This window comes from Mauremys reevesii, linkage group 5, assembly GCF_016161935.1.
Source record: "Mauremys reevesii isolate NIE-2019 linkage group 5, ASM1616193v1, whole genome shotgun sequence".
In the NCBI taxonomy this organism is placed as follows: domain Eukaryota; kingdom Metazoa; phylum Chordata; order Testudines; family Geoemydidae; genus Mauremys; species Mauremys reevesii.
In genome coordinates, this window is record NC_052627.1 from 35,642,492 (window position 1) to 35,670,264 (window position 27,773).

At 41.6% G+C, this 27,773-nt stretch overlaps 1 protein-coding gene and 1 long non-coding RNA gene across 2 annotated transcripts in view; one reads left to right on the forward strand and one right to left on the reverse strand.

Annotated features, from left to right (window-relative positions):
* The first annotated feature begins 1,281 nt into the window (after positions 1 to 1,281).
* Positions 1,282 to 27,703, forward strand: LOC120405527. Its single transcript, XR_005598645.1, has 4 exons — positions 1,282 to 1,527; positions 17,800 to 17,950; positions 22,757 to 22,839; positions 27,617 to 27,703. It is a non-coding gene; the product is annotated as an uncharacterized LOC120405527 (long non-coding RNA).
* LOC120405526 (microsomal triglyceride transfer protein) overlaps positions 1,642 to 27,773 on the reverse strand; it is a 38,412-nt gene continuing 12,280 nt past the window's right edge. Inside the window, exons 6-18 of the mRNA XM_039539164.1 lie at positions 27,102 to 27,241; positions 25,212 to 25,362; positions 21,437 to 21,594; positions 20,549 to 20,717; positions 19,085 to 19,192; positions 17,813 to 18,025; positions 16,252 to 16,463; positions 15,050 to 15,147; positions 14,829 to 14,950; positions 13,904 to 14,131; positions 6,620 to 6,744; positions 4,332 to 4,502; positions 1,642 to 3,277 (exon numbers count right to left, since the gene is read on the reverse strand). Coding sequence (XP_039395098.1) covers positions 3,109 to 3,277; positions 4,332 to 4,502; positions 6,620 to 6,744; positions 13,904 to 14,131; positions 14,829 to 14,950; positions 15,050 to 15,147; positions 16,252 to 16,463; positions 17,813 to 18,025; positions 19,085 to 19,192; positions 20,549 to 20,717; positions 21,437 to 21,594; positions 25,212 to 25,362; positions 27,102 to 27,241 — 2,064 coding nt within the window. The 3' untranslated portion in view covers positions 1,642 to 3,108. The remainder of the gene's footprint in view (positions 3,278 to 4,331; positions 4,503 to 6,619; positions 6,745 to 13,903; positions 14,132 to 14,828; positions 14,951 to 15,049; positions 15,148 to 16,251; positions 16,464 to 17,812; positions 18,026 to 19,084; positions 19,193 to 20,548; positions 20,718 to 21,436; positions 21,595 to 25,211; positions 25,363 to 27,101; positions 27,242 to 27,773) is intronic.

The window sequence follows — 27,773 nt, forward strand, 5'->3', positions numbered from 1 at the left end:
AATAGTTGGACAACTTTAAACTTTCCAGACTCCATCTTCTTGACCTTCAGAGTAACCAGGTCAATTTTCAGACCAAACCAATTTTCCAAGCCAAAGATGTAATGGAACTAAAACAGGGCTATATAATGGAAGCTGCTCACATCCCTTATTATAAATACCTGTGGGTTGGTGGGTTTTTTTGTTTTTTTTCTAATTTGACTTAACTTTTTAAAAGTTGTAAGTAATCATCAGATATTCAGTATGTAGCACAGGAGTGTGATTTGCATCCGTTCAAATTGAATTCAGAAAAGAACATTCCCACCAGTTGTAATTGATTTTCTAGTATTTTTCAACATTTCTCCTGCTGATGTTGAAGAGTGTTCCCATTCACAAATTAATTTATCTTTCTATTTGAATCCTGAATGAAGTTATATCTCTGTGTTTCCAGTGTGACATTATTGCTATAATAACTGTGACATCACAACGGAAGCTTTATAATGTCTTTGCCGGTAAGGAATGAAGACAGGCTTTCAGCATTTTGCATTGCTAGAGAGGTATGATTCCCCACCCTCAGAATAGACTGTAGTGGATCTTGTAGGCCGCATAATGGATTCTGTGGCTGTGTAAGAGGCCCAAATGGCTTCTGTGTGGGGTAAAACAAGATTTTAGCTTGATTATCAATTAGGTGCAGAGTTGAGTTCCATGCGTAGAGTGTACATTCTTTATCTGCCCTTCCTTCTCCAATCCTGCTCCTCCTTTGCATCACAGAACCTTACCAGTTCCACTTCAGGGAGAGACTACTTGGCTATGGACAAAAGGGCAGCATTTATCCCTGTGATGGGATGCACCTGGCCTTTGTGGACCCCTGCTGGAGGCCCTATGGTCCTACAACACTGCACCCCAGGAAAGGAGCAGCAAAGGTGGGTCCTCCAGGCCTGTCTAGAGAGGCCTCATGGAAGCAACCAATCAGCACCCACAGGCTGAGATAAAAGGAGCTGCAGGACCATCAGATCCTGGCTGGGATCAGAGGGGTGGGGAACAGTGTTCCTCTCTGGCCAAAAGAGCTTGAAAAATAATCAGAGTTTGGTTCTGGCTGTGTTTGCTTAGGCTGGGAGAGAGGATCTAAGAACTTTAATCCTGAGGTGAGGGGTGAGAGTGCCAGGAAAGTAACAATAAGGAATTTAAGTGAGTAGTACATGGCTGCTATTTATAGGGTCCCAAGGTTGGAATCAGGAGTAGTGGGCAGGCCCGGGTTCCACCATTGGGGCAAAGTGGTATAAACCCCAAGAAGAGAACAAGGCTCATTTGGAAGCCTGAGCAAAGGGCTGAATTTGAAGGCCCAAGAGCTGGGGCTGAAGACCCTCACAAGGGTTGATAGACAGTTTTGTTGGACTCTTTGCTACCCGGAAGGGGTGCATTTTGTTGTGACACCTGGCTGGAGGACTGAGCCACTGAAGACCCACCAAGCAAGGTTGACAATCTACAAGGGGTGCCAGGAGCAGGAAGTGGCCTGCAGTACCGTGTGCCGCAGCAGAAGGAACTCAAGAGGTGAGCGTCCCCCAATTACCACCCCTTAGAGAATAAAACTACCCAAAACACACACATAACAAACAAAAACCAAGCGTGAAAGAAGGATTTTTGTTTATTTTATTTTGCCCCATTTTATTTTTAGGCTCTGGCAAAAAATGTGCTGTAGCATCAACGGTGTATTTGGGAAATACAGTAATCAGCCCATAAATTCCTGTTTATAGTTCTAAAACAAACAGATTAGCTGTTTGTGTTGAACAGACTGGCAGTTTTGTGCTTTATATCAGGATAAGGATTTTGGGGGTGGGGGTGTGCGTATGTGGGACAATCCAAATGCTTTTTCTGCCTGATTTCATTTTCTGAAATGCAACTTATCCTAGGCTGTTTGAGCCCAGCACTTACACTGGACACTCTGTCCTATGGAATGATAAATAATGTGGATCACTTGGGAAAGTAGTGTGTTCTGTGATGGGAAATAGTTGTTTGTTTATTACATTGTAATAACTGCAAAATGATTAACAAATACAGTATTTTTTTTCAGCCAAGGTTGGTCCTGGTCCTGTAAAACCTTACACTCACAAATAATCCTTACTGCCCTGAGTAGTACTGTTGATTTCAGTAGAACTACTTGTGTGAGTAATGATAACTTAGGCTCCTCTTTTAGTCTAAATAAGTAATCTCCCATAGAGGAGAATACTAGAATTTTCTCTCTCCTGACTGGACCTGCTAGATGGTGCATTCACAACTCATTTTCAAGACTTTAAAACTAATCATATTTCATACTGTTGCTACAGTGAGTGCTCATCTCTAGAAATGTGCCTGCTTTGATGCTTCATCGTTACATGAAGTTTCAGAGTCTAATCTTCAAACACGATCAGCATTGGCTTAACTTTGCTTCCATTGAAGTCAATAGGCATTCTTCAATTTATGTCAGTGGGAGAAGAATTAAGCCAACGCGGAACACTCTTGAAAATTTCATCCTAAATTTTTAATCAAACATGTCTAACCATAGCACTCCATAAAAAAAAAAAGGATAGATGATACTTATGAGACTAAGGCTCAAAAAAAAATTGTAAAAATACACCCTGCTTTTGATTAAACAGACAGCAGTGAGCAACCAAGAATTAATGGTCCTCCTTAGAACGATGCTGCTGTGTATTTAAATGAGAACTGGTTAGTTTTTTAACAAATGGCTGTCTCTAAATGTATTTATAAATAATCATTCTTTTTACAGCATAATTGTTCTTACTGAAAATCAGAAGCATGGGCTTCTATATTCCCACTTTGAGAAAAATATGAATGTCTTTCTGCTAATGGAAAAAAAAATGGAAATCATACCTCCCAAGGGGGAGTGAATGGATTGCCTCCAAACTGTTTTGTTTTTGTTTTTTTCTTAGCTTTTTACAAAAGTCTTAAATATATGTAAATATGTAAACACTATGCACATAATAAGAGTTTGATCCTGGGCCTGTTGCAAGTCAATGACAAACTTCCCATTGATTTCAACAGTGCACGATCAGGCGCTGAGCTAGTACAGTACATAGACGCCTAAGTCACTCAGGGGGCCATGGGTTCAGTAAAATGAAAGAACAGGTGCCCATTTCAAAACCAGCTGTCGGAGGAGTCAGACTGAGTGCTGAAAACCTTCCTGCACATGTTGGAGTTTTCTTGATGGAGAGGGTATTCAGAACCTGCCAGCAGTTTGACTTTTCCTTTCCGAGAGGTGTACCGTTTGCCAGATGGCAGGCTTTCGTATTTAGTCACATATTGCCTGCAAAGACACAACTTTGTTATCTAGTATGGCAAAACTGATATAAAATCTGCATCCATACATGTGAATCTAGGTAAGGGCATACCACATCCTTACCTGATTGATTGGTTTCAGTGGGACTAGTGGTTTGTATATATAATCAGCATACATATCAGTACAACTAATACCATGTTTTCAGAGAGATGGGATTCCTGGGAGAGCTTTAGGAAATTCCCCTATTGGGCCAATCATTGTAAACATTGTCCTCTGGCCAAGCAGCACTGAATGGAAGCCTTTCTCACAGGGACAGAGAATGCTGTCACCAGACCATTCTCAATTCTTAGCAGATATGGACCAAGACAGAAAAGCAAACTTAGGCATCTTACATGGCAATGCAGTGCTACCACTTGCCCCTTGGAAAACATCTTTTACTTTATTGTATAGTTATTTTAAATTTCAAGGTGGAAAACTGTCTGTAGTCAAAAAAAATATTTCCAAACCTATTGAAGTTCTGTATCTACTATAGAGAATGATAATTGATCTAAGCACTAAATATTCTGGCTAATTTCACAAGCATCAGGAAGCAGTAGGTCATAAAGGCAACCTTGCAGGCTCAAGTGCTTTACAGCTAAGCACTTGCACCGTCATTGGCCTAATGAACAGAGGATAGACAGTGCCAGTGGTGCTGCTTTGTTTGACACTCAGGTTTTTTCACCATCTATAATGATGACATGTTGAGGTAATTTAGTGAGGTTATTTCACTTGGTTTTTACTTCTAAAAGCTGGGTGGAAAATCTAACAAAAATGCAAAATCAAAGCAAGTGCAGTGGTGGTTGTCAAAGTCTCTACTAAACATTTATCCATATTTCTGGCATGTTGTAGGTCAAGGATGAATGGCAGTAACAGAGATTTGTGTGTGGGAGTGATCTTGCACAGCACTTGCTTGTACTACGCTTAAATCTAGTCTCTGTTTTTAATCCCTCATGTTTGTGAACATCAAACACATGGAGGGAAAAAAGATCTGGAGTTCCTAAATGGTTAATTGGAAATCTCAGATAGTGTTTTTATTTCTTACCTGAATGGAGATTCAATTTTGTCCATTTGCATGCAAACTAAAAATGGATATTCTGAAAACTGCACTGTGGAGATGAAGTTTAGTGTTGCCTCTGTTTCAAAACTGGTTTCCATACCAGCCTTCACAAAGAAGGAATCCACAAAGATGTTACCAACTACCACCATGGCTCCCCTACAAGTAAATTCAGATATTAGAATGTATTATTAACAGGGCTCAGAAACAAACAGGAGGTTAAACTGCAAACAGTCCTAACACTTGAACAGTATAATATTGACTGTTCTCTTGGAGTTTGTTCTTATGTAAGTGTAGCTAGAGAACTGGGGATTGACACCACTGGGGATTGTGCACGTGCGCGCGCACACACACGCAGACGCAGAGAGGAGAAAAGAACCATTAATGTTGGATGGAACAGGCATCCTTTATGACTGGAGCTTGCTGCAAAAGCATGGTGCGTGGGCTGTTGTGATGTCCAGGGCTGATTCCTCAAAGGGCCTCCTTTAGTTATCTACATGAGGCAAAGAGAGATAAAATACTACCCTGTTGATCTGGTAGTATTTTATACTCATTTTGTACTGGTGCACATGACCACACCAGGTGTCTCTGGCAGGGCCAGCTCCAGCTTTTTTGCTGCCCCAAGTGGCGAAGGAAAAAAAAACATCCTGTTGAGTTGCCGCCGAAGACTGAAGCAGAGGGACTGAAGGACCCGCTGCCGAATTGCTGCCGGAGACCCGAACGTGCCGCCCCAATAATGGACAGAGTGCCGCCCGTTTCTGTTGGCCGCCCTAGGCACCTGCTTCCTTCGCTGGTGCCTGGAGCCGGCCCTGGTCTCTGGCAAATTTATACCCAAAATCTTTGCTCACTGGCATTTTTGACAAAGCAGTCCGGGGCTTGCAGAACTTACAAAACATCATTGTCAAGGAGTGAAACTCAGACTTAGTGAAAATGGGACCAGTGGAGATGCACCCACTTACACTAGGATGTCTCTGTTTCAGGGTTATCTTTGAAAGCAGTGGCATCCGTTTTGTAATTGCTTTATTGGTCACCAGTCAAGGACCGTACTATATGGATGGGTAAACTTTACTCACTATCTAGGAGAGGGATCCTTGCCATTCAAAGCTGGTAAAAGCCAGTAAGGAGAGCCTAAATCTATTATTGATGACAGTCATCATTAATATAAAACACACTACCCTAAAGCAAGTTGTGTTTACATCATGTTCAAGAAATCATAAGTGAACATTAGCAACCTTGCCCATTTCCCCTCTTCTCTCAAACACCAACCCTTCTGGACTTCATCATGCTTTTCTCACACATCCAAAATGCCCATGGAAGTCAACACAACTTGAGGGTGCTCAGCATCCTACAGGAGATGCTCGGCACCTTACACGGGCAGACACCTTTTCCGCTCCCTTTGGAGACTAGTATCTCATAACTCCAGTTTCCATTCAGAGGGCTAAAGATGTAATTCTCTCAAGGGAGGCCACATCCTTACTTCTGGTTAGGATTGAGTGAGTAAACTTCTGCCGTACTGCTTCAGGCTACAGATCCAGTAATATCAAATCCATTCTCAAATTCTAAAGAGGCAGCATAATCTAGCAGGCTAGACATGAGTTTGGAAGCAAGGAACTCCTGTATTTTAATCCTTATTCTGACACTGATTTGCTATATATTGGGTAAATTGATCTCTCTGCCTCTCTTTCCCCACTTTAAAGTGATGATAATTATTTCACAGGTTTAACTAATTAATTAGGGAGGTAACATTTTCAAAAGAGATTTAGGCACCTAAGGGCCTAACTCCCACTGACTTTCAATGAGACTTAAGTACCTGTCATTTTTTGAAAATGGGATCTAGGTTCCTAAATCACGTAGGCGCTTTGGAAAAATTTACCCAGCATATTTATAGCACTTTGAACACCTGGGGTCAAGTTCAGTTCTCACATCCACTGAGATAATTTCACAGAGACCGGTGGAGCTATCTCAATCTAAAAGAGGGCAGAATGTAGCCTTTGAAGCAATAACGTTCATTCAGATTTTCTATAACAGGTTAAAGGTGATTCATTTTTATATCTTTTCTTTCACTGGCATTTGCATACAGACAACATACTTATTGCCACATTATTTTCCCCCTGAAATGTGACTCTAATTTTAAAAGGCATTTAATACAACTCTCCCTTAATTTTAATGAAAATGCAAGGTTGCTTCTGTTTTGAAAGCCTCAAAATAGACCAGCTCATTTTACATTTTTCATATTTCAGAGTATAAGGTTACAGTGTGTACTGTAAGTATCTCACCGGTTCTTAACACTGGTTTTGGATTCTCTGTACCAAAGACTGAACTCCATTCCACCTGAAATGTCAATAGCCAGACCACCCTGGAACTCTGCACTGGCCTTCAGCCCAGACTGTAACTGAATGACCTGAAAGCATACAAGAGCAGAGATCACACTCCATTTTGCTAAATACAGATCAAAACGGTGTTCATTTTCTTTTTTCTTTGAGGACTGTTCAAGTGGAGAGAAAGCACATGGCGTTCCCCTCTATCCTCTTCCATCCTTGTGGAGAGGATGAACAGAACTTCACTGGGGAGCATACATAGCCTCTGCTCTTGCCCAGCACCCTTATGAAAAGGAGGGGGTGAGATTGGGACCACGAGTGTGTCCTTCCTCCCACCTCACCCACCATACACCATTACTGGTCTGGTGCAGAACAGGGAGCATCCTGCCCCCTTCTCACAAAGTGTGACAGAGCTACCACACAGGTCTGCACCTCCCAGGAAAACCACGGTGGCATTCTGGCTTACTCTTAGTTTGTCTTGAAGGAGCCTGCTAGCAGGGAGCACCCAGTATAGTGTGTTGCCCCATAATGGCAATAAAATACCCACTGTTGCCAGCAGGACCATCTAGAATGATACAGAACTATAGTGGACGGAACTGATCTGATCAATCAGGTGGCTACAACAAATAGAGAGATTTTGCTATCAGTGCACTTTTTGCCAGCACTGGGCATGCTTCTGGCTGCTTGAAACCTTTACAGCTGGACTGGAAATGCATTGCCTGGAGTCAGGTTCGGAAGTGATAATAGCTCAGCCTCACAGCAGCTTGTTACATTTGAATTTTGACAGTCCGCCAAGTTTTTAAAGTTCACACGACTTGGTAATCTGATTTGCCTTATATAACTGCCCCACTCACCTTAAAACTAGATCATCTCATTCATTTTTTAAAAAGTTAATTTCATTTTGGAAAAGGGTGATTTAGGCCATAACTCCCCACCACCTAACTTTGCAGTGTCAATGGCTGGCAAAGGCTACCAATCAGTAAATCAAACCTTTTGCTAAGGTCCATGGAACAGCATTGGTGGAGAGAGAGGTACAGCATAATGTACTGAGCACAGACCAGGGAGACAGGAACTCCCCAGTTCTAATCCCTGCTCCGACACTGAGCCCCTTTATGGCCTTGGTCAAGTCCCTTAGGGCCTGATCCAGAGCCCACTGAAATCAATAAAAAGTCTCCAGTTGACTTCAGTGGGCTTTGGATAAGGGTTTTAATCTCTCTGCCTCAGTTCACCTTCTGCGCAGTTAAGATGATTAGAGCTATGCAGAGGATAATTTTATGAAGGATTTTTAAATTTGGCTTCATTTTTAATTGGAATGAAACACACACATTTCAAAATTCTCCAATAAGGTAAATTCGGGGGGAAGGGAGGAGTGTTGGATCAATCAAAATATTTTGTTTTATACTTTTTTAAAAAAAATACATTAAAATATTTCACAACAAAAATAACAAACCCAAAAGATTTATTCTGAAAGTGTCAAAATGGGACATTTTGATATTGTCAAATGTTTTTGTTTTCTCCGAAACAAAATCTGGGTGAAATCAACAGGGATTTTGCAAAGCATTCTAGTTTTGAGGCACCTGCATTTTCTAGCAAAAAATGGATTTGTTGGTCTGACTAACTCTAAAAATGATGATTTTTCTACCTGATTTAGAATTAGTGAATTAAAGCAGCGCTCTGAGCCTCACTTGGGAGAAGATAGTGATTGCCCAGTACATTTTTAACTTTTAAAAACTGGGTGAATGTATGGGCCCTCGGAGCACCTCTCCCCGGCTACTGAAGTCTGACAGGCAGCCTAGGCCTCCCTTGTGGCGGCAGCAGCAGGAGGCAGCCAGGCATCTGAGGGTACATCTACACTGCAATAACACACCTGTGGCTGGCCCACATCAGCTAGCTCGGGCTGTGGAGCTATAAAATTGTAGCCCGAATGTCTACGCTGCCATTTTATAGCCCCGCAGCCCAAGCCCCATGAGCTAACACGGGCTAGCCACAGGTGTGTTATTGCAGTGTAGACATACTCTGAGAAGCCACTGGGTATAAAGACCATTGGCTCCTCCATTCCTTCTGGGGCTTGAAGAAGCAGGATCAAGCTACACCCTCCTCCAAAAACACCAGCAGTAATGGTGGGGGCAGGAGCCTCTGTCCCCTTTGCGCCTGAAGGAAATAGCAGGTGTGGGGCGTAGGCAGTGGGCACTCTGCCCGGAGAACAGTCACAGGAGAAACGAGAATGGGAGCAGCCACTTTCAATACAATGGGAGCTGGCTTTTCTTTCCCCTCCATTCAGGCAGCGGGCCTGTCAGCCTTCACTGTTGAGGGAAGAGGAGCCTGTGGCTGGCCATCTTTCACCCCTGTTGTCCTAGGGAGATGAATTCCCCCACGCTGAGCAGGGCTAGCTGTGTGAGAGGGGCTGGCTGGTGGAGGATGTACACACAAGCTGCTGGTGTCTACGCTCAGTGAAATCTGCTGCTCTCTTTCTCCTTTTCCCCTGTGACCATCTTTGGGATGGGGATACTTGTCCTCCCTCCTCCTCACCTGGGTCCCTCCCTCTGCCAGTTTCTCTGCTCCTGTGTTGTTCCCTGTACTACTGCAGGTGTCTGCAGCATGCAGGAGTGCTTGATGCTTCTGCCCCCCCCCCTTGCACGCCTAGGCTGGACAAAGGGGTCTCTCTATGTCCTTCCCTTGCTAGCTGCTCAGCAGCTCTGCCGTCTCCTGCGAACATTGCCATGAGAAAGACCTAGGTTCCCTCCCCAACTCAATCAGCAGGGGCTGGTGCTTAAAGAGGTTGGTTGGGGGGGAGGGTCTTAAAACCTTCCACTCACAGTGTATGGAGCTTGGAGAAATGTGGTGACTGTATCTGGTTACTTCACCTTTTACGGTCTGAATCATTCTGTGTTGCAGAGTTCAATAGGCTTGTCACTTGGCAGTCAGTTGCTATTGGAGTGGGCTGGAGATTTAACCTAAGAATGCAGTGGGCGTGGATGTAGCTTATAAACAAGGATGCCCCTCACTAGCCTGATCACATGTTGTTATCCTGTATTCTTGTTATCTAGTTAAAGTCATTGGGTGAAATCCTGGCCCAACTGACATGAAAGGGAATTTTGCCATTGATTTTTATGGTCCCAGGATTTCACCCATGGTAGCTAATTAAAAATGCCTGGCTCATTTGGATCTAGAGGCATTCCATGCCTCTCTTTTAAAAATTAGAACCGGACGGGGCTATAACTGAATGTATGTGAGTGTGTAATAGCATGCATTCTGGAAGTCATTTGTGCACAAACAGGGCAGCAGATTTTTTGAGATGCATGTCAAATTGCATTTAAATATTTGAGTGAGGGATCAATTTGTAAAGGCTGAATTATTAAATTTAACAGTTACTGTGGATGTGATTATTTAGGACTTCAAAGGCTGCAATAGTTAAGTTAAATTTGCCATTAAAACTCAAAGAAAATCTCATGAACACCCATGTCTGTTTGTTTAATGTTTTTATGAGATTTGACAACAAGGTTGACCTGATCATCCATTACTTACTCCAGGGCTGAATTCTATCCTCAGTTAAACATGTGCAAATCCCAGTAAAGCCAATGGGTGTTGCCCTTTTAGAGGCACTCTTTTCCTTTGCCTTACTATTTAAAGCTTAACAGTGTCCTTTGTAACAGAAGACATGATATGAAAAACTGGGATCAATGTCTTGGTACTGATTCAAAATGCTGAAGTAGACCACATTTCAACAAAAACCCCACTACTGTACTACTGGAATGGAATGCAAACAGCAGGGCTGAAAAAGGCACTTATTTGGGGGTGGGGGCATCTGGTTTTCAAATGGCTGCTTTGACCTACTCATAAAATATTTGGTTTCCCTGCTCTTCTGGCAGATGCGATACCGAGAAGAAATATTGTTCCTACACCCAGGAGCGTTAATGCAGGTGTCTTTGGCGCTCAAAAATAATTCTGTGAGAGTGGTTTCTTTTATGAAGAGGACTATGATTTCACTCTTAACCCTTGAACGGAGTCGGGAAAGGTGGTAATAGATGCATAGTGCACCCTGAGGATTTTTGTTTGTAGATTTTTGGAATATCCTCTCTCACAAAAACACTGCATCATGGGTAGCGGGCAGGAGCAGGAGTTTAAAGGGACATCATCAACTTAGAATTCACATCTGTCTGAGAATGCTGTCTACTATAGTAATGACTACTACCGCTGAAAGGAACTAGTGAAAGAAAACTGTTTTTCCCGGTATTTTTGTTGTATATTTGACACACTCTTTTCACCTGTTTAGTCAGCTAGCAGTGGAGCAACTACTACCTGAAGTGATCCATATACAGATGAACAAAAGAGTAGAAAACCCTTTATAACAGTTCTAAAGGACTTTTTTAAAAAAAATCAGATTATACAGTTTTGAGACCCTATAAAATAGAATATTCTGAAATTAGTTTTCAAAAGTTCAATTGGCCAGTTTTAAATTCCTCCTTTCAGCTTTCAAGTCATTCTCCTATAAATAGGATAGCAACTGTGCTATCTACATCCTTTACTGTTACACATTTGTTCCTGTCTGTGCTTGAAACCATATTGCCCCACACCATGACTGACTGTGGATCAGGCTAGCAGGTAGCTGACCACTGGGCACTATAGAGAAGGATGAACAATGTTATAAACTCTTTTATAAAGCCATACCATTGGCCAGTATGGTTTACAGGGGCTGTGTGCCACTCTCCATGCTGGCCAAGGAAACAGAGTTAGTACCTTGGTAGCAAAAACCATGGGTAAGAAGCTATGTGAATCATGGCTATTGGTGAAATGGCTCAGCACAAGTGCAGGGAGTGACGCTTTTCCTTTCTCAGATCTAGATTCTTAAATGCCAGTCTTACCATTCAATTAAGGCTCCATCTACACTTTTTACACAGTTTCCTGATACGGTTCTAGTTCTAAGCACAGTTTAAAGGCACTTCAGGTGAAAATTTTTCTAACACAGTGTAGTGGGCTTATATGGAAGTGGCAAACCAATGTTAAGGTTGTTTCTAATCTTAAACATGATTGTTAAAAATAGTCTCAGTCAGCCCCATACACACTGACCAGCTGTACTGTGAAAAAAAGAGTTTAGCCTGAAGCTTTTCTTTTTTTTTTTTTTTTTTTTTCAAACAGTCTTGTAAAGCAGTTGAGGACCCTGTGTGGATGGGGCTTAAAAGGAACCAGTGGTTTCCTGGCTAGGAAGGATCAATTGAGGTATCTGCTACCTGGAACCCAGCTTGCTTGCACAGCAACTGTGCTGTCAGTGACACAGAAGAGAAAGCAGAGAGTGATCCCATCTGCTCACTGTGCTGTTACAGAGCTTCTACTGCCAAAGCTTCCTGAATTTCAGTGACTGACCTAAAACGATATGCCCTGCTGTTGTGAGGGATGGCATGCAGTTCCAACACTGGAGTGCCCTGCACTCTTACTAGGTTATCTGAAGTTAAGGAGTCCAGAATCCACTGGCTGGCAGAGTTCTCGGGGTGCTTAGCCAAGTGATTCTGCCAGAATATTTAGGGAGCTTTGGGCATGCACGGCAGTTGGAAAGATTTAGTTCTGGAAACACCGCCCTTATGTGATCTGAGCTTGAGAACATAAAGGTCTGATCATGTTTCCCACCTGCCAGGTTTGTAAAATAAGTCACTGACACACTGTCTGATAGCTGGACCTCTGGCGTGTGATCTTGTTAGAACCCAACCAGTTTTCTCAGTGAACTTGAGTTCACAGTTTGTGTACTGGATGTGAAACTCTTAGCTGACAGAACCATTTAAAAGTGGTTGTGCTTGATTTGAAATGCAAATGCCAATCCTCTGGTGCAGAAGACTTGGGGCTCAGGATCATTTCTGGTTGGTATTGTCAAGGGTACAATGTTAGGCAGACTGTCTTTGAACAGTTTGACATTCTCCACCAAAAAGTAGGGGAGATTAATGAGATTCTGTGAAGTGAGAAGTTCCACTACCGGAGCCTCTCTGAAATTTTTCAGTGGGAGCACTTTGCACCATGCTTGCCCAGTAATCCAATACAGTACTACTTTGGGATAAAACTGGAGCCTACAGTTCTTTATAGGTTGATTTCTACCATTAGATCTCCCAGTTCCACACACCTGTATTTGAGCAGAACAGAAAAATCAATCCAAATGCTGTCTCTTTGAGCTAGGTTAAGTGTCCTAGATTTGTGCTACTCAGATGCCTGGTTGTTCCATATCTGAAGCTAGATATACGTATGAAGTAAGTAGAAAAACATATAACATAATGAACCATATCTTCATATGGTGTTCGTTAAAGATGAAAAGATTATCTGCAGTGCTATAGTCGGCACAGTAGTGACAGCTACATCTAAAGTTGTATAATAGCTTCAATTTTAAATCCCTGTTTTCAGATGGTTATAACTGTCTGAATCCTTCACCTTTGGTGATTTCCATCTGAAGAGGAATTGTTTGGGAAAGTTTGACCAAATATAATTCAGTGGCTTAGCAATACAAGGACAGTGAAAAACACTTGGCCCATCACACAAAAAGAAAATATCTTGTAACTTTTTTTTTTTAGCATCTCTGGTGCCAGTTTGGTTGAGGGAAGAATGTTTACTGAGAAGAGCCTTTTAGACTTTCGATGACAGATCATTTTGATGTCACTGACTTATTTTCAAGGACTCATTGCACTCTGTGCATTCACGGTAAATTCTGAATAATGTTAGCACTAAGCTTGTAAAGTGAGCAGTTAAGGAAGATCACACGGTGCATGCAAGCCTGGGTAACTTAGCTGAGCATTTGACAACAAGAAGAGTGTCAGATCACTGGATAACTTCTGCGCTATAAAAACAGATGGCTATTGGTGACCCCACCACTTTAATAGGAACTGTACATTACAAAATAACTGGGTAGAGAGGAGGCTATATCTACTACTAATATGTTGGGAGTCAGCGGGGTTTTTCCACAGGGAACTAGGTTTTTTTTATAGTATTAATGTGGTTTTTTTTAGAGTGATATGTATTTGCAGCTTTTATCTTAACTCTCTTCTATCCAGGCTGATTTCCTGTCTTCTGATTTCATGCAATATATAATTTCCCTTTTAATAGAAAAGTAAGTAAAGTCCTATAGACTCTTCAGTATAAAATAAGTGGAGCAAACCGTCAGATTAATATAATGTGTCTGGAGGGGCAGGACTAGGGGAGAGAGAGAGAGAGAGAGTGTGTGTGTGTGTGCCTCAGAGACTGAAAAAGTTTAGAATGAGATATTAGTACCTGTGAGTAATCTGTCAGAAGGATAAGTCCTTTCACCACATTCATAGGGTCTCCAGTTGCCGAGAACATTTTAGACATTAAATCTCCATACCCTTGGAAAAAGGTAACGGGCCTGAGCTGAACATCCAACAAGATTGCTGACATGCCAGCAAAGGACTCCAGGTTTTCCTCGCCTTCATCAGCAGATGCAGCTATTATGGATTCTAGACCTTGAGCTTCAATCACAACCTAAAAGGCAAAAGTGAGACACTATCCATGACAAAGTGCCTAATCTGGAATTTTAAACACTACAAGTATTTCTAGTACACAATAATGTATTTATTAACAGACAGACTCAGCAGATGAGTATGAGAATACTACCACTCTTCTTTGATTCTGAAGAAAGAAAGAGAAGAACAACAAGAAAGCTCATGCTGCAGAGAAACATTTCTTAGTCTGTATGGTGCAGGACATTTTTTGTTTTTTACAGATCATCCAGACTAACACGGCTTCCCCTCTGATACTAGTACATAATAGTTGAACTTTAAAGTTAACTTAATTTTTTTTTAAATTTTACTGTAGGTGAAAAAAGCATCTGATCAAAATATAACAGTGTTTAAAAGCAGTAGGAGAAACAGACAGTAAAGTAGTCTCATACCAGCTATTGCTATTAATTAGTTGTGGGTGAAATTTGCGCCTAGCAGTAGACTATACTGTCTTTCCCTAGAAGTAAAACTTTGGACCTGTTATATAAGGAACTGCCTTTCTTTTGTATCTCATTGTCAGCATTTTTTTCTGTTGGTGGCATATTCTCTGTCTGACCCAATAGTCCTTAAATGCGCACGCACACACATGCACTGGTTTTCAATAGGAGATACGTTAGCTTAAAGGCTGCCAGAACAGGCCCATATGCTAGCTCAGTGTTTACATAGTGCACGACAGTTACCTGGCTGGCATGAAGTTGAGCATTTTTATTGAAAAGAAGGATGTTCATGTTACTACTTCTTAAAATCCCAGAGCCTGAGTAGAGGATGTCAAGACTGTACGTGGATGATGCATCAGGACCACCTTAATCAACAAAGACACCAGATATGAATCATGCCTGCAACTAAGTCAAGTTACCAGCAACATAAACAGGCTTAAAAAGTCATTTTTCTGGTTACATACGTGTCAGGTAGCCAGAATAGGCAGAAGACGACCCAGTCTTGGAGAAGCGATCATAGTTATGCACAACCATGTCCTTCAGAACTTTACGAATCATTTTGCTGCAGTATTAAAAAATAAAAAAAACTAGTTTGCTACTGTACTGTCTTCCACGAGAACATTAAGAATGTCGGCCTATTGGGAAAGAGAAGATTTAACTTTGCTCACACTACTCTATGCCTGACTCAAAGCCTACTGAAGTCAATGGGAGTCTTTTCATTGACTTCACTGGACTTTGGATCATCAGTTCCTAAAACCTGACGATAAACAGATACGGGATAATAGATGGTATTTCAGAAACCACCTAAGAGATTTAGGCGCACAAGTCCCATTGAATCACTTATGCACTTTTGAAAATTCCACCCGATGTTGATTATTTCCTTATTCTTGAAATAATTTTAAGATCGTAGACGGACAAACCGCTGGGGAGTAAAGTTCTTATCCACAAAACAGGTATTATCTGACTTTTTGGTGCTTCACTTTGCACCTTTAATGTTCTTTTGAATGTAAGATTTTTAATCTGTTTAGATAAATTGATATTTCAATAAAAAATCTAAAAGATTACTACTGAAAGATTTTTTTTGTTAAGTACCTGGCTGGCTTAATTGTTGAGATACTTTCTTAAGGTCTTGGCCACAGATCTGGGTTTGGTTGTAGGAAGGTTAGCAATTAAAATAGTTTTATTTGAAAACTAATATAGTCTAGAATGAAAGATATTTCAATGATTTTCTTTTAATGCTGCAACTTTTCAAAGAGCTTCACTTTTTGGAAACATAAGACATAAGCTCCATTGAACATCAAGAATGAAGACCAGGTGGGAAGATTTTCAAAGGCACAAACGGCAGGGAACCACCTAACCAATCGAAAATCAGCAGGGAGCTAGGCGCCTCACTGCCATTTGTCCCTTTGAAAATCTCCTGTCAGGCGTTCAGTGTCTGCCACTGGAATATATGGATTTATTTTAAAATGGCAGTACCCAAAAACAGAAAGATGAGCATGTGCCCACTTATTACCTCTTAAAAACTACACGTTTCTTAGCTATTAACTGAATACGCTTTGTTTTTATCCCGAGTCACATTAGTACAGAGAGCAATAAGTTTGTGTATATCTGTGTATGCCTGTACATTTGTGTGTGTGTATATACACATATATTAAACATAATGTACCTTGCAGGCATTTCAAAATGAAGTATATCTTGGACTAATGAGAGCATGTACTTGTTCATTTCCAATGGCAGTTCTCCAATAGAAAGCAAGATGTTTTTCACTTCCATGTAGGATGGGTTATTGCTGAAGATAATGGCAGCTGCTGTGGTTCTGAGGGTCTTTTCATAAATTTTATGATTCTGGTGATAAATCCGGTTCATGGTTTCCTTCACCTAATCAGAAAACAGAACATTCACCTAATAAGTCACAGGTATCCATAGAAAATGGAATCATACTAATTTATGATGTCAGAGATGCAAACACATAGCCTGACTCCTGCCTAGTCTAGGTCCATAGCTAATATATTTGAGTATGTTTTAATATAGTGCTTTTTATGCTCCCAGTGTCACTTTACATGTTAAACACTAGTAGTACAGTAATTGTGTGGGGCAATGGAGCTGCCGTTATGTTTTCAACAATAGCTCACACGTAGCCTTACACATTAGCACTGACAGCAAGATTGTTGGCCAGAGCATAGTTGAGGAGAATTAATACAAGGCTGACAATGGCTAAGGAGATTTCTTTAAATGGTTAAGAGAAGAGGTATCTTTAAAAATAATCATACATTTTCCACAAGCTAAGGATTGTCTGCTACTGAGATATCCTACCATGAAGGGCTGCAGAGCTACTTCCTAACTAATGGAGTGACAGAGTGAAGCAGTCATGGCCTGCTGATGGACTGAGATGGTTGTGTGGTGAAACTGCATCATGGCAATGCAAGGTCAGCAGTGGTTGGTGCAGAACAGCAACAGAAGTACACAGTGCAATGCAATGATGTCAGGACCTTGCTCTGGGATCATCTTCTGTAGTTCCGTATCAGAGGGGTAGCCGTGTTAGTCTGGATCTGTAAAAGCAGCAAAGAGTCCTGTGGCACCTTATAGACTACCAGACGTTTTGGAGCATGAGCTTTCGTGGGTGAATACCCGACGAAGTTATTCACCCACGAAAGCTCATGCTCCAAAATGTCTGTTAGTCTATAAGGTGCCACAGGACTCTTTGCTGCTTCTGTAGTTCCATTTGCCATAATCTCTCAGTATTCCTCTTGACCAATCCCTTTCCTGGCTGCTGGGAAGGAAGACAGAGGTGCCTCTCTCTCTTCCTTTCCACCCATTTTCCTTTGCTACTTGGGGGGCAAGGAAGGATCCTGTTTACTCTCATTCACATATTCAGCATTCCCAGCATGTCTCTTGTGTGCCAAACAGCAAAGCGAGCACATCTGTGAATGGAGTTCAGATCAGAGCCGGGATCTCCACATGCTGTACCATAATTGTTGCATGTGACTCTGGAGCCACAGGTTAATTCTAGATACTGCTCTGTGGGAAGAGAGATGTGTAGAGATCAAAACTGCCATGAATAGTTTTCTGGCTACACCATGAAAGGGTATAAAATACCATTTATTGAAAGAAAAAATATCTAGTGTAAATTGAAATGGGGTGGGACAGGAAGAATGGGCTCCACTTAATTTACATTTGATTTTAAATGTCTGCTCTTGTCTTTTTTCCCTTGTAGTAAATCTTCTCACCTCGCTGGTAATGAAAGAGTTGCCGTATCTCTGCAGAGCTGTGGCAGCAATATTACTGATGGGCCCTTCTCCTGATTCCGCATATTTTAGCAGCAGCGGAATTGCTTCAGGCAGAAGGGCGTTCTTCATTGCCAGCAGGTACATCTTCACATCATCCTCTTTCTTTGCCCTGTCTAATCCTCCTAGGATCAGCTTCTTAGCTCGCACAACAGCCTGAAAAGAAAATAGATGCCACATTTAAGATTTGATCCTCCAAGGTGCCGAGCACTTCCTGCAAGGTGCTAAGCTTGCTCAACGCCCATGTGAGTAGGAGCTGCAGGACTGGGTCCGGATACCTTTGGCTGCTTTAAAACATAACTGGTCACATTTAGCAAAGGTATGACTTTTCAACTGCATACTGAAAACTTCCTTACATCTACAGGCATGCCCTGATGCATGATTCCTAAACATGCCACTCACTCAGCATGCACCTGTTGATTCAAGGAACATACTGACTCCGCTGCTGAGGCCAACAGACACAATTTAAGTAATTGTGACAGAAAGAAATGACACGGGAAATGTTCCTTCGTGCCTATTAACACAGCAGTATAGGAACGCATGGTACTTAACAGAAAAATAAAAGGTGTAAATCCTTGGATGCTGGCTGGATGCTTGAGGCTCTTCAGCAGTGCAAAGGAGTCCTACATCCAGCAGATCTGACCAGCTGAGGATTCCTTGTCCCTCGGGTTGCTATACTTCTTGTCATGACCCATAGAATGGCATAGAATCTGTCCTAGGAGCTTCTTGCACTGAGCACAGATTAGACACAGTCCACCACTTGGACCAGTATTCCGACTCCAGTGAATCTGTAATCTACGTTGTTTCCATGTTTTAGGTAGACCCTGACTGTGCAAAGTTCTTAGGGGATGCCAAAAACTTCTGTAAAACCAGACAAAAGTACCATGTCTACTGCCAGGCTAGGAACATACAGGCATTTGGGATTAGAGAGAGGTCTGATGTTAGTTACCCTAGTGTAAATCAGGAGGAGTTAGAGTTATCTGCATGCACAACAGATGTAACTGAGATCAGAATCTGGCCCCCAGAGCACAAAATAAAACCTCTTCTAAAGAAAGTCTGTCCATCATATTAAAGGTAGGTGTCCGTAAGCTACGTTTAAAACATGAGGGCAAATTTTGAGGGATGCTTGCATGGGTCTCCCAATACTTTCAGCAGGGGTTGTGCATGTGCATCCAATGGCAAAATTTGGCCAGTAGAAAAACAGCAAATACTTACTGGCAGTTTGCAGCCTCCCTTGTCACACAGCTTTTTGACGAGTGCGCCAATGATGATGGTAACAGTTTCTCTGATTTCACTATTTCCAATCTGGCCCTGGAGTCTATTCTGGTATTGAAAGGGAACACTGTTAGCCTTCACATCTAAATAGAATGGTACAAATCCTGCAATGTGCTGAGCGCCCTCCACTCCTGTTGACTTCCCTGGGAGAGGAGGGTGCTCATCACTTTACAGGACTGCACTTGTTCTCAGCAGAATACTGCTCTGCCGTCGAGTGTAATAACCAAATGTAGGGTTTTTTCCCTTTTAAGTTTCATTCAGAATATCTGGCACAGCAGTTCCTTATGAAGCTGATGTCAACAGATAATAGAAATACTGAATTCTTATATATTTCGTCTCTGAATTGGTATACTAACAAGAACAATTTGTAAAATGTTGCTTGATCTGGTAGTGTCTAGGATGGGTGGGCAAACTACGGCCCGCCAGCTGTTTTAATCCAGCCCTTGAGATCCCGATGGGGAGCGAGGTCTGGGGCTTTCCCCACTCCAGCCGGGGAGCAGGGTCAGCGGCCACTCCACATGATTCCCAGAAGCAGCAGCATGTCCCCTCTGTGACTCCTACATGCAGGGGCAGCCAGGGGGCTCCGTTCCGCATGCTGCCCCCACCCCAAGCACTGCCTCCCGCAGCTCCCATTGCCTGGGAACCATGGTCAATGGGAGCTGTAGGGGTGGCACCTGTGGACGGGGCAGCGCGCAGCAGAGCCACCTGGCTGCGCCTCTGCGTAGGAGCTGGAGAGAGGACATGCCGCTGCTTCTGGGAGCCACTTGAGATAAGCGCTGCCCTGAGCTACCCCCCGGTACCTCAACCCCCTACCCCAGCCCTGATCCTCCTCCCACCCTCCGAACCCCTTGGTCCCAGCCTGGAGCACCCTTCTACACCCCAAACCCCTCATCCCCAGAGCCCACACTCCCAGCTGGAGACCTCACCCCCCCTCGTACCCCACCCTCCCTATCCCAGCCCGGACCCCCCTCCCACACCCTGAACTCCTCGTTTCTGGCCCCACTCTGGAGCCTGCACCTCCAGTCAGAGCCCTCACTCCCGTGCGCACCCCAACCCCCAATTTTGTGAGCATTCATGTCCCGCCATACAATTTCTATACCCAGATGTGGCCCTTGGGCCAAAAAGTTTGCCCACCCTGCTCTAGGAGAACTGGGGACGTACCTACATATTGTTATGTAATAGGGTTTCTGTGGTGTAAGCAGAGGTGACATTTTACAAAGTAGATATAGGTTCTGTATCAAAGTCGTATGCATTGTGGGTACTGTATGAGCCACAACCTGCAGCAGAATATGCATACCTCAAAGTTATGAGATGCTTGAACACTCCTTCCCTCCCCTCTCAGCATGGCTTAGGCTCTTTGAGTAATAAATGAGCTTGGTTTTTTTTTCTGCCATTTTGACTTACAATTAAAGATTTCAGTAGCAACTCATTGGGGTGGGAAGCAAATCCACAGGCATATAGGAACCGCTCCTGCAGGACAGAGCTGCTTCCATTCTTAAAGTCCAGGAACTCCAGCATGGCCTCCAGTGAGGCTGGGGTCTGAGCAGAGGTTACAGCATCCACCAGCTGAGGACTGTAAAGGGGGGAGTGGAAATTAATAAGTTATTGAAATGTGTTAGGCAATGTATTGAAAAGACACGGCTACTTACAGAAACAAAGAGGTTGAGCTATTAACAGGTCTGATCATGGAAAGTAAATCATAGGTCGAATTTATTACTCTTTTTGGCTGCTACTGCTTTCAGCATTTACATTTTTAGCAAAACCAGTGCTCCTGCAATCTTCCAGGACAAGATAGTTGAAGGACAGCAAGGGGCATCCATACATGTAGATGATATTTTGTTTTATGCCAATACAGAGGAAGAGTATGACAAAAGGCTTAGAAGTGTTCTTAGTGTTTTTAAGTCCACAGGATTAAATCTGAAAAAGGAAAAGTGTGTCTGTAAAAAGAAAAGAGCTATAACTGCAGATGGAGTTTCCACTCAGCTCGAGTTCCAGCTTTGACTCTGTTGTTTACCAGAGACCACACTGTCTGGGATGCTATACAGTTGCCAAAGGTATCTAGGGGCTGAATAATAAACTGGAAGAACATATTATTGCAGAAGCAAGCACTATCCTAAAAAAACTTCCCCTTCCCTGTAGATAGAAAAGTGTTAACTATTACAGATCCAGCATATCACTAATATGACTACACATGTATGTGGATGAGTTACTCTCTCCCATGCACCCACCCCACATTTTTTGTGTTTTATAAACCCTTTAGTACAGCGTAAAAGTTTGCTCTTCGTGACTTACAGTACTTCATTTCTTTCACTTCTAAGAATTTGAAGTATCTCCTCTTTCGTAGCTTCCCTGAGATTCTGAATGAAGGACAAAAAACTTCTTGTTGCTTCAGCTTTGGCAAGGTTTTCAGGTTCCAATTGTTTCCTGATAGCCTGCCAGTGCTCAGAAATCTGCAAAATAATTAAACAATTTGATGTCAAACCTTGTGCACTGGTTTCAATTCTCGGAAATCAGTCCCATGATAGATATGTTGAGTATAGTTTATACTAGTTGAAATCTCATATACTGGAGATTCCCTAGATATCATTTAATATGCCTCTGCTATGGTACTATGTGTTTCTTAAACCTTTTCCAGGTCCCAGCAATTACATTACTGCAGCGAAACCAAAATTGAGCGTCTCATTGAAGTCTACAGTATCACTTGAATACTACATAATATCTGAAATGTGATATATTTTGGTCCAAAACATGGTTGCCCAGCCTCTGTAAATACAGTGTTCTCATGATATGTCTCTAGTTTTCTTGAAACTTCACTATTGAAAGAAATGTGAAATGTCACGTTGACATTTTTTTTTAGAAGATGGCACTTTTGTAAGAAGCCTTTGCAGATCCCCCCATACGACTTTCCCATTCTGTCTTCTACAATTGTGTATGGTGATGAGAGGTAGCAATTTGTGGCTGCTTTATAAAATGGTAGTTAGCAGAGTATTGGAAACAGGATGCTTTTGCATGCTTTCAGTTGTTGAATCATTAATAATATGTTACATGTATATAGCACGTCATCCCAAAGTATCTTTAAAGTGCCCCACAAACTATACCCATATACCATTGAAATACAACTACCTCTGCTATTGTGGATAGCAATCAAGTGGGGCATAGCATGCTGCACGACAGTTGTAGAAGGGAAAGGGGGTGAAATTTAGGCCACGATAAAGAGTCAGTCAAAAGTGATGTACCAGCACTACAGGAACACAAGAATAGCCATACTAAATCAGACCACGTCTGGTTCGTCTAGTCAAGTATCCTGTGCACAGAGGTGGGAAGTACAAGATACTTGAGAGGGAGGGACAAGAAACCCTGCAGTAGGCAGTTATGGGACAATATGTCCAAAAGAAAAGTTTCTTCCTTCCGTCTGTGGTTAGAGATTAGTTTATGTCCTGAATTGTGAGGCTTTATATCCCATCCAATTGTTGTCATCCTCTCTCTCTCTTTTTTTTTTTAATTATTAAATCCTTACTATTGTACCTCTGGATGTTCCTGTTAGTGATATAAATGTCCAGTCCCTTTTTTCAATCCAGCTAAACTCTCGGCATCGATTTTATACATTTCCAGGCTTCCCATTGCAGTGTTTTAGAAGCCCATGTTCAACGTTAAGAAATCTAAAGATTGAGAGGGTTACTTTCAGATGCCCTTTGGTAAGAAATCTGTATGGATATTTTGACCTTTTCTCTAGTCTATCACCTGCCTCCACTTCTGTTTCCTAGTATTATCTAGGACATTCCTTGGTGAAAATGCATCTGTTCTTTGCAGCAGTGTTTATTGCAGTTCTCCGAAGTGGGAAATCACATCAATACCAGTTCAATCTTTGCTAAAATATTCTACCTTCACAGAGTTTGTATTAAGCTATAGCACTTGAACCTGCCTGCAAACAGAAATATCACTTCAGTGGTACAGAGTGTAATTTCCATGAACTGTCACAGACAGTAATTAAGCAACAATGACAGAGGCACTGGGTATTTCCTGGGGATTAATGACCATCTGGGAGGAATTGATGGCCTGGGGCACAGATGGGGGCTGTTAATCTCAGCTGGTCACTGATGCCCAGCATCAAGGTCAGTATCACTATTGTAATCTGAAAATGAATAAATATACAGCATAGAGAAATGAATGTTTGTGGTGAGTGATGCCCTTCGGTTGGTGTGCTCTAGACAATCAATGTCTTTTGCATTACTTTAGATTACGCTAAATCATCTTTTAACATTCATCCAGCTATAATGATTCTTTTGCATTTTCCGGCAGCTGACCAGTTTGAGGCGGCTAGACCCCAAGAAGAAGTTTGGGGTCTTGAATTCTGGCTCGTCATTAATTGCCAGGAAATGCTTCACCCGTTGCAGTTAGAAATCATGTAAAACGAATAAAGAAAAATTATAAGGCAGTTACTATTTTTATATGTTGACAGGTTAATAGTTAAACTACATGAGAAGCAGCTTCAAATTTCAACTGTGAATCAAATTTACTCTTTAGCTTGGGGAAAGTTCCTTAAGCCAAAATTTTCAAATGTGCATGACTAAAGTAGCCATCTTAATAGATGGCTTGATTCCCAGAAATGTTGAGCACCCATTTAAGTAAGAACAATGATTGCTCAGCACTTCTGAAAATCAAGTGACTTATGTGAGGTGCCTAAAAATGAATTTACATGCCTAACTTTAAGGTTCCAAGTTTAAAAATGTTGGCCTTCCTTTCTCTGTATCTAGGTTTCCTACTTGTAAAATGGAGATAATGGTTACTTTTACTAATCCTAACCACACCTAAGTGAACTAGGTAATGTTTGTGAAGGCCTTTGACAACGTAAAGGTGTGTGGCATACTATATCAGTGTGGCATTAATATATATTATGATATGGAAGTACTAAATATTATGATGTTGCTGTTCTGGATATAGTGGTCTATTTATAGACCCAGTCTTTGTATAGCAGTTACAGTAAAATACGGTAGGATAGTAGGACTCCATTGTCACCGTTCCACTAGGTTTACAGTGAGAATGCCATGCCTCATTCCTCATACAGTGCTCTGTAAATATACCCCATGATTTTTAATTTGGCCTGGAAATTCTCTCTACAACTGTTATGACAAATTTAGATCCAAATGATTTGACCTCAGCTCTCACAATAAGAAGTGAGAAACTGTTCAGTGTAAACATTCGTAAGCACAACCCCATGGGGAAGGAGGGCACTTCTTTCTCAGCTGTTTGCCTCCCATTGATGTACCCGCCCCTTCAGAACTTCTTTAGTACTTATGCAATATCCCTTCTGTTTAGCCATACAAACTCTAGGAAAAAACATTACAGCATGATTTTACTGCAAAATAATTTACACAGGCTCCAGACCAGCAAGGTATTTTAAGTGCATGAATAGACCCATTAAGGCTTCAAATTATGCACATACTTCAGTGTCTTGCTGAACTGCAGCCATACCTTCCACATCAAAAAGTTTTTAGAATCATAACTTCTAAATTGTAGGGTATCTGTTCACTGAAAAGAAACCCATTCAATGTCAGTTAAAATATTTGTTGACAATATCAATACTTTAAAAAAAAAGTAGCTTTTACCGTAGATTTTGCTAGTGTGTACGTCAAATATAAAAAAAATCAAGATTGTTTTGCTAGAGGGAGTGGGAAGAAAGATTAGACTTTCCAAAATATATATATAAAGGCCCATTTTATTTGAAAGTGATTATAATTAATACATTTATGAATTTACTTGTAAATTCTCAGAAATTCCATTCTCTATTCTTAAGAATATGTGCTGTAAGTTTAGAGGGAGATGCATGATATTATTCATAGAAAATAAAACGGATTAATTCCACTTTAAGTGCAAAACTCAACTCAGCCTTGGTTGTTGACTCATTACAGCACTACCATAATGTTCAGATGTTTTGGGGCATTCCTGTGGCATTTATAATGATATATTACACGTCTTTCTTTGGCATATTTGTTGGATAGAAATTTCTTTTTCAAACCTGTTCTGCTCACCTCCTTGAATGTAAGTCTCTAACAGAGTGGTTACTTACTGAGGGACAGTTTTTGCATTCAATCTTCACTGGCTCTGCCACTAGTGGCACTGCTATGTAATTAGAGTCCAAAGTATTGATAACGCTGGCAACCTGCTTCCCAGCAATCACCCTAGGGCCAGCTTCTGTTGACTTCAATTCCAGTTTCTGCCTGCAGCCACACATTGGAAAAAACACTGTTAAGTCGGAATGTGTTTTGAAGAGGTAAATGAATTATGTGGAGAAAGAAATATATTATCCCATTGATGTGAATCACAGAATCAATGAATTTCTCATTTGAAAAGTTATAGGAAAACACTGTAAATCTTTTTTTCCATTTTAAGCTATTAGGAGGATTTAATACTAGTGGAGTTGTTGCTGGAGGGAAATGAGGAAATTGATCTGTCTAATTAATAAGGTGCCCAAGTATTAGGCTATCTAGGATTCAACTCCATAACATATGGGAAACAGCCTTCCAGAACTTGTAGGTGTAAATATACCTTACTGCCAGATAATTTAAAGCGGGGTCTTTAGTCTGAAATATTTCATGTGCTTCTGTATAAGAAACTTCTGACTACTGAAATAGCAAATGCCCTTTTTTCTTGAAACCATGTTATGCTTCTACCATAATGCTAGGGGCTTGTCTTCACGGAGACTTAGTGCACTGCAAGCTGGGATGTAAATCCACAGCACTAACTGTCCATGTGGACCCTGCCACCTAAACAGCAGTATGTCAGTGCTCACTGTGGATCTTTCAGTGTGCAGCAGCAGGGTCCACACGGTGACTTTGTGTGCCGCAGACTAGTGAGCTGTACATTTGCACCCTGGTTTGCTACACACTAAGTCTTAGTAGACAAACCCTAAGCATGTTCCTGCACCAATTCCCCAGATATGAATGTCTCCAAACTTCGGTGGAGATTTTGGAGTCTGGACTCAGACATTGTTCCAAATTTTGCAGTTGATCCCGATCTATATAACAAGCCATGATCCAAACACCTCTGAACTTTCAGATGCTGGAAGTCTAGATGTGGAGCTGCATCTTGCAACTTGGGTCAATCTCTGTTTAAAATTCTACTAAAGAAATGAGAGGATGCAGAAATGGAATGACTACAAAACTAGAATGTTGTTATGGCTTAATACCTCCATTAAGAATGTGATCAAAAACTGAGGGGGAAAAATCAGTAGCTGGAAAATCAGCACTCTTTTAAAAAAAAATAAAATAAATAATCCATGGACACCAGAGCCGCCGGGAGGGGGAGTCGCGATCGGCAGCACTTAGGCTGCTCTACTTCCACCGCTTCATTCTTCAGCAGCAATTCGGCGGCGGGTCCTTCCCTCCGAGAGGGACCCACCGCCGAAGACCCAGCCCTGCCCCAGGCCCCCTCTGGGCGGCCCTGATGGACACTGAATTTTTCAAAATAGTTTGACCAGCTCCAACTATTATTATTTCATTATTTATTACTTGCAGCATGATAGTACATTTGCGCCCCATTGAACTAGGTACTCCACAAACATAGAGGTTAGACAGAAATCCTTTCTGAAAAGTTTATGGTCTTAGGCCATGATCATGCAGACACTTTACTCACACAAGCAGTCTCATTGCAGTCAATGGCACTGCTTGCATGAATAAAATACAAGTGTTTGCAGACATGAGCCCTAATTTAAGACAAGACACCACAAATGTGTATAACAAACAATAGGAAATAGGGAGGGAGGGAGGGAGAATGATGACAGAAGTGACTGCAAAGTATAGTTACATACACTAAATATATACACTAGTCAGTGGTTTTCTATTTTAATTATAAGGTTAAGTAAACATCTAAACCACATATAATTAATGATTCCTACCCAGCCATTATTAGTTGGATTTAACAGTTAAACGTTTAAAAAAAATCAAATTAGCCACCTTACTTGGAAACTATTTTGGCATTTGTTGTTTGCCGGAAATTCAAAGACAAAACATGATTCTCTTCTGCTCTCACGGATTTAATAAAGCTGTCTTCTAGGACATAAATTGTAGCAGATGTGACTTTTGTTCTGACATCTAAAAGCTGAAAAATAATAACAAACAAGACAATAGGGCCAGATCCTACAGTCCAAACCCAAGGCAAAACTCTAACTGAACTAAGGCCCTGTTGAGGAATGTGGGACTGGGCCTATCCCCTGGTATAGGAAAGGGATCTAAGCCCAGGACTGGGAGCCAAGATCTCCAGAGTTCTCATTTCATTTCTGACATGATCATCTTATCTGTGACCATGAGCTAATCACTTCCCCATTATTTGTCTCAAATTTTTCATTGGCAAATTGCAATAATGCTTCCCTACCTCACAGAGGGTGGTGGGGAGAGAATTGAATATTGCTGAAAAGACACCTAATAATTTGTAGATCAAGGTGTTTTCTTTTTTTCTTTTTTTCTTTTTTTAAAGGCAACCATCAGAAAAGAAGATTCTCAAGCAAATCAGTGGGACAACTCCTAAGTTGTGAGTTGGTGTTGCTGGATCTGGCCCAACATGGTAGGCCTCCCATATCTAGAACATACTGTGGAAAGCAAACTAGCTATCTACTCTAATGACCTGTTCAGAA